This window comes from Penaeus japonicus, unplaced genomic scaffold, assembly GCF_977035675.1.
Source record: "Penaeus japonicus unplaced genomic scaffold, GWHDUDI00000001_assembly GWHDUDI00000027, whole genome shotgun sequence".
NCBI lineage: Eukaryota > Metazoa > Arthropoda > Malacostraca > Decapoda > Penaeidae > Penaeus > Penaeus japonicus.
In genome coordinates this window covers 6,632,593-6,640,092 of record NW_028234429.1, presented here as the reverse complement: position 1 = coordinate 6,640,092, position 7,500 = coordinate 6,632,593, and the positions used below count along the sequence as shown (strand labels likewise).

General features: G+C 38.5%; 1 protein-coding gene across 1 annotated transcript in view; it reads right to left on the bottom strand.

The window, feature by feature from the left end:
* Positions 1-7,500, bottom strand: part of LOC122264798 (protein argonaute-3) — a 46,505-nt gene that overhangs the window by 2,106 nt on the left and 36,899 nt on the right. The window contains exons 13-15 of the mRNA XM_086553010.1: positions 7,197-7,397; positions 1,319-1,436; positions 526-698 (exon numbers count right to left, since the gene is read on the bottom strand). Of these exons, the coding sequence (XP_086409136.1) occupies positions 526-698; positions 1,319-1,436; positions 7,197-7,397 (492 nt within the window). The remainder of the gene's footprint in view (positions 1-525; positions 699-1,318; positions 1,437-7,196; positions 7,398-7,500) is intronic.

Sequence of the window (7,500 nt, the reverse complement as noted above, 5' to 3'; positions counted from 1 at the left end):
TGTTGTGTGTGTGTGTTTGTTGTGTGTGTGTGTGTGTGTTTGTTGTGTGTGTATGTGTGTGTTTGTTGTGTGTGTGTGTGTGTTTGTTGTGTGTGTGTGTGTGTGTGTGTTTGTTGTGTGTGTGTGTATTGTGTCGTGTGTGTGTGTGTGTGTGTGTGTGTGTGTGTGTGTGTGTGTGTGTGTGTGTGTGTGTGTGTGTGTGTGTGTGTGTGTGTGTGTGTGTGTGTGTGTGTGTGTGTCTGTGGATGTGCATCTGTCTGTGCATGTATGTGCTTGTGTTTCTTTTTGAGTGTACCAGCTGTTACCAGTAGGAAAGACAATAGGTAAGGGTAATAGATGCACAGAGAGAGAAGGAAGAAAGGAGTGTTCAGAACATAACAGCAGAGCACAGCACAGCTCAGACCTCTAGCCTTTCCAGCCTATCCGAATAAACTGTTGCAGAAACGTCTTTGACTTTCCCACTGGTAACAACTGGGTCATCTAGTAGCTATTTACACATTCCTCTAAAGAAATGTCTCTTCTCACCTAAAGGCAGCCAGGTGTGCATAGTAGGCAGGCGTAGGGATGGAGACAGACCTAGTGCAGCGCGAGTATAAGTGGCACATGGCATACGTAAGTGTCTGCAGCTGGTCCATGGTCAGTTCGCTGTCGTCCCACAGGACATGGTAATGCGTTGGCCTGCTTGTGCCTTGAATACCCTGGTGGTAAAGAATGTCATATGTTTACTACCATATCACTACCTGGAAGCAACCTCACCATACATAAAAAATAGATTTAACCATCGGTATCTCCTGGGGATAGTTCCAGGACCCCAAACCATGTGGATGGCAAAATTAGCAATGTTCAACAAGCTAACATACAATGAGTGTGTTAATGTGTATATGTCAGAGTGAGTGAGTGTGAATGTGATTGTGTGAGTGCGTGTGTGACTTTGTGTCTTAACATTTTTTATATTTGCTTGCAATTTTTAAACATTAACTTCTTCAATTTTGAACTTGTGTCCAACTTCTTAATTTTTTAATTTGTGTTCAACTAAGAAGTGAGGTGCAAAATAAATGACAATAATACAAGTTTCAAATACTAGTTTGAGATTATCATTATTTTATTTATCTTTTATTTTATTTTTTTCAAGTCAAGACAAGATATATATCCCTGTGAATTTTGGTATATCACTAACTTCCCCACACTTGTCCCACAATAAACCAAATGCTTTATGTCATTTTTTTAGGCTATATTTCAACTTTGTGTAAATTTTCTATTGGTCTTACTATATTCATCTATTTCATATTACTGTACAGGGCAGTAATATGTAGCTTACCTGGTGAGAACACAAGTAAAAGTCTCTTTCACTGGGATGTGTGATTGTTGTATCAACGGTGGTTCCTGGTGGGATGTTCTTGCTTCTGCCAACACCTTCTCTATCTTGGCAGAAGAGCCTGAGAGAAGAAGTTTATTTATATATACCAGCTCTCATATTACTTCCAGCAGTTGACACAAAATGTATGTGGAACAACTGTACAACAAAGGGATTTACTCTAAAGTCTGATGAAGGTTATACAATGAGAAAACAGCTACTCATTTCCAATGTGAGACTGATAACAATGTATAACACTAGGGTTAAAAGAGAAAACAAAATCAAGATAATAAAATTTTACACCTGGTACTCTTCAGTACACAAGTAGGGTTGTAACAGCAGTGGCAGCTGTTGGCTGTATGTACATAGTAATAAAAAAAATAATAAATTTCTTGACGTTTGTTTATATGTGCATTGTGTGGGACACACTGAGTTGTGGCAATGCTAGAGAAAGTGAGTGGCACATGAATGAGCTGAGAGGTGCTAAGTGCATGGTGTCATAAGATGGGGAGGAGCTTGTGATCTCAGTCTGATTGAGACAGGTAGAGGCAAGAAGCTGTGAGCGAGCATACAACACATAATCTCTTTGTAATAATACAGAAATATATTTTTGGTTACATATATATACTTCATTAGTTGGATTAACCCTACACTACTAAACATTAATGCCTGTTATAGTTCCATTAAACACAGGTATATTATAAGTATATTAAGTATTTACTATCATTAAATCTTTTTGCCTGATGCTGCTCCCTCTGTGAAGATAATAAGTGCACACAGCCTCCAAGTGCTAGATCTCTTCCGGCATGACCTCGTTATGCCTCTCAGAGCACTCTACACCCAGCCAATTTTAGGGGATGGTGAGAGGCGTTTCTTGTTTTTTTTCTTTTCTTTTTTGATAAGTCAAAAACAAAGTGTCAATAAAAATGCAAGTGCAGTGAGCAGATATTCACATGACGTGATGGTACGTCATTCAGCACGAATGGGATAAGTAAACACCAAGTTCAACTTTGAACTGTATTCCTGAAAAAAAAAAAAAAAAAAAAAAAAAAAAAAAAAAAAAAAAAAAAAAATAAATAAATCAATCAATCAATCAATCTGAGCTCCACTTTTCTTGAATCCTCCTAAAAATCCTCTTAGGATGTCTGGCTCTGCTTCCTTGGAATTACCATCGACTAGAACATGCATAAGAGTAATCACTTATTAAAAACATGATTTTCTATTAGGTACCACCTCAACTAACTGTAAATGATTACTGAGGTATCTCTAATGACTAACAAGATAAATATATTAGTTAGTCATGTTCCTTTAACATTACTGCTTGTATGGAAGAAAAACATAATAAACACCTTTGGAAGTATATATATATTTTTTTTGTTACTATGCATTTTCTTATCATACAAAATGACATAAGAATAAGGGTTTCAGGAATATTCCTTGAAACTGACCTTGTTTTTTACAAAGCCACTGGTAGCAGTGACAGATCATGACATCTGAAACCTGTCTTCTTATCAGACATGAACTGCAATGTGGTAGTATACCATGGACCCTTTTCACCTCTTTACTCTAGCTTTACCCACAGCAAAGGGCTTGACAGTGTACACATGCAAACAGGTAACCTATGATGAGATGCAAGGCCATGTCGTTCATATATTTTCTTTGTGGTGTGCCAGTATTACCTTTTTAAATGATCCATAAATTAATGACAACTGCATTGATCCAAAGATGTACAGCGGCCATTTAAGGTAAAGCATACCCCAATAACAAACTCAAAAAAATATTAGGCTAATTCCACTAAACTCAGTTACACTGTACCGAAACACGTGTTTCAGCAGAGAACCGAGATGAGGAATAATGCGATGTAAGCTTTCTCTACAAAGGTATAATAAAAGAAGAATGTACTGAGAGACAGAGCACACTGGTTTGTGGGGCTTAAACTAAGGTTAAGCATAAAAAAATTTATGACTATAATAGCGATATTCTCGAATAAAATACAAATAGTAAGAGTAATATTTTTGTGGCATTTACTTCTGTAGTAGGGAATATATAATTATAGGTGTTAGTTAAAAAATAATGAATAATTCAAATTTACAAATACACTCCACAAAACTAAAGTTATTCCACCTGCACAAATCCATTTTCCATATACTGTGGAAGACTAGAGGTTTTTTTTTATTTTTTTATTATTATTTCTTTCTTTTTAAATAAAAAGATTGTTTTAGTTGATGTTTGTATTTTGAAGGCAATGTTATGAGTTGATTGTGCAAATAACACAGCATTTAGTCTAATTATTATTTTATAAGTGCAAGAAAAATCCAAGTGTTTAACTATGCTTGGCGAGATTATTTCTTGCAGAAAAGAGGGACATGAGAAAAGCGTTTTTTATTATTGCTACATCAGTATCGGATCTATAGGAAGAGGTCATCAGATCAGATCACTCCCAGAGAGTAGAACAAGTTTACAGGCCCCAGAAGAAGTGCATGAGGACATCTCTGTTCATAGGGAGAAGTGACTCAATGAAGATGTTGCAATGGAGTCAACTTGTCAAGAACTCACTGCACCAGAAACATGAGGTAAAATAAGGAAATGGACTTGCTTCTCCAATTTATCAAAAAATGTTATGGTAAGTAGAATACTCAAAAATAAATTGGTTACAGCACTCAGTGAAGCTCAGATGAATTTTCTCATGGGAGGAAAAAATCTCCCATAGTTGCTTCATATTTGATGACCAAGCTATTCACTTTCCATGGGAATTGTGATGTTATCTCTGAATCAGACTTTATAAGGAAAACGAAGCTAATCTTGATTTTAGAGGAATCAGCAATGATCTGGTTCAATGTTCACTAGTGATAAAGAGTCATCAGGTAGAGCAGTCACCTGCAAGAATTAAGGAAGAATGGCAAGGAGACATCATTTAGGAGTGACATCAGTAATGGAGACTACTTTTGTATAGGGTACCAAGGTGCAATCTTGAATATCACACCTGAGCAGACAACCAAATACCCGGTAGTTTCTTTGGAAATATTACCATCCCCCTAAGGAGGAGGGAAATTAATAGATTTTCTTAAATAGCTTGCTGTGGTCAGGACACTATCAGAAAAGACTGCAGAAACAAGGTAAGAGTATATAGCCTATATTTATGGAATATGGAATACCTCAATCAGTTCTTACCAATGAAGGGAGTAGAGTTCAGGAATAAGCTTTGAACATCATGGTTCAAAGGGACTATATGGGGACTGGGACTTGTACCAACACACTAAACACATCCCATTACAAACAGTAATGCTTAGTATTAACCCACTCACGCCGGATGACGTGCTGACATGTTTCGTGGTTTTCGCGTCAGACGCCGCCGACGAGATATCTGGCCAAGGCCGGCGCTCGGGGTGAGCGAGCGGGCAGCCCAGGCTCGCGGCCTGTGCGCCTGAGAATCTCGAAGCGTTCGGATGATGCGTTCGAAAACCTCGGTATAGCGACCGTGCAAAGCCGGAATGGCCCCGGCGTGAATGGGTTAAGATTGGAGGTGGATAACACTAATCATTATGTTTGTGGTAATGAAGGTCCTGAGTGAGACCTGTTATGTGTTGGTTGTTCCTTCTCTTCTTTTACCTGGCATGGATCTCATTCCACAAGCCATAAAAGCACCCTAGTAACCCTTTGAGCTTTAGAAACAAGTTCGAAAGCACGTAGATATCAAAATTCCACAGATCTAGGGGAAAATGTGAAACTCTAAAAATACTTTGGGTTTACAGATGATCAGGATATAGTTGGAGCCAGAGAGTGCAGAGTGCTGTTGCCTCTACAGACTGGGATAATGCTATCTTGTTTAACTAGGAGATCAATATGTTGCAAATGTAAATTCCTAGGTAAGGATTTCCATCCTCACAACTCTAAGTCCCTGGTGAAAAGGTAAGAAATCCTGTGTATCCTGGATTGTGGATGTGGATACAGCCAAGCCTACAACGCTTCCTCTACTAGTAGGTCCAAGTGATGGTTCTCAATGAAAGTCCTATGTCAACTGATAATATGCGATTCCAGAAGGGGAACATGTCTCCGTCCGGAATCAGAGATACAGTAAATTTATAGGAATACTAATTTATGTTGATAATATATTTATATCTTTAAAAGTGAATAATGCGGTCTTAGTCATTAGGTTTTCGAGTGTGTAAAGTTAGATCACATTTGAATGGAGCTACAGCATGATAACTGGTGAGATGATCCTGATATAGCAAACAGCCATGGAATCTTCCTTGGTCACAGGTGACTAAAGGTATCTAGGATCGTGGATTAAGGAAAATCTTCCAGTACTTCCTTTAGACAAGGGCCTGCCTGTTATGAGGGGGCAACCACTAACGTAACAGGGAGGAAGTCGGCAGTCTATGGATAACCACATTCAGAAAAAGATAAACAGAACATGTAGTCTAAAGAACACACACAGAACAGAAACACATATAACTTAAAGGATATCCTATTTGTCTAGCATTGGGATTAAACTTTTCTACTCTTAACCAAAAGGTTAAAGGGAAATGAAATGAAAGCATAACACACTGAAATCATTAATGTATAAAGATACGGAATGTGTGGAAGTTCCACTCAAGTAAACATTGACAAAAGTGAAGTGATGGGGATGCAGCAAGAAGAGAAAAATTAATTAACATTGAAAATGACTATCTCTCAAACTTTAAGTTAAATTTAGTATCAACAACAAAAAAAGCTGTTTTAATGGTGTATACATTGACACCTTATGGAGTAAGATTACATACTTTAATGGTCAAGAAAGGTAACTTACTGAGAGGGAACCACTTTACACTATCTGATACATTATTAGGGGAGTAGATGTGCAAATAATAATATAATTTTGCATCCAGTACTAATATTTTGCAGATATACTCACCATTAGCTAAATTCAGGTTTTCTTTAACAGACTTATGCACTGCTAACTCTGTGATCGAGCAGAGCTGACATCTTTACTCAATATCTTCTTGTATCTTTTGTGTTAATTAACCCATTCACGCCGGGGCCATTCCGGCTTTGCACGGTCGCAATACCAGGGTTCTCGAACGCATAAGCCTAACGCCTCGAGATTCTCGGACGCACAAGTTGCGAGCCTGGGCTGCCCGTTCGCTCAGACCGAGAATGCGGCTTGCCCTCATAGCTCATCCTGGGCGTCTGACGCAAAAATTACAATACGTGTCATCACGTCAACCAGCTCCAATGGGTTAAGGGTTACTTAACCCATTCATGCAGGGGCTACTCCGGCTCTAAATGGTTGGAATGCCGGGGTTTTCGAACGTATAAGCCTAATGCCTGGGTATTCTCAGGCACACTAGCCGTGAGGGAGCGCTGTAACCCCGCTCACCCGGCGCACCGGCCTTGACCAAATATTTCGTCGCTGGCATCTAACTGAAAAACCACTGAACATGATAGCAAGTCAACCAGCGCGAATGGGTTAAGGGGACACAGTTTCAACCTTTTTAATCTATTTATCACATAAGTAGAGCTTTAACAATAATAGCAGAAGAAATTTAACTTTTTTCCCATGAATATAATAGAATGGAGTAAATCAGTGAGGTCAGGTAGGACTAATAATTGACTTGGTGACTTGGCACTTGTGGAATTATCCACTGAAACAACAATTAACAAAACAAACTCACAGTGACAATACACATTCCTGCCATCAATGGGTTAATACTTTCAAGACTCAACATTCTTTTTTGAGTATTACAATTTTAAATGAATAAAATAGATTTTTTTTTATGACAAAGTCAACTGCTGACCACTTTAATGGACCCTGATTTAGTGTCTATACACATGTAGAAGATTCCAAAGGCTAAGAAATTACCTTGTGTGATGTCTCTTTTGGACAACCAGGAAAGTGATGGCTGGCTGGTAGTCCTTCTGCAACTCCTGACATGCCTGTCTCATGGCCTTCATCTCAAACACCAACACCTCTAGGAACTGTGAGTCGCTGACGCCATCACGATACATCACAATTCGTTCAGGTTTGCGTTTTGTGGCAGTATAAAATGTCATGAGGAGGTTCCTGAAACATTCCATGTAAACTGGTTACTTCTGAAAACTTGTTTTCTTGAGTTGCTGTCTTACAAAACAGAGAAGATGATGCATGGCAGAACACCCAGAAAAAT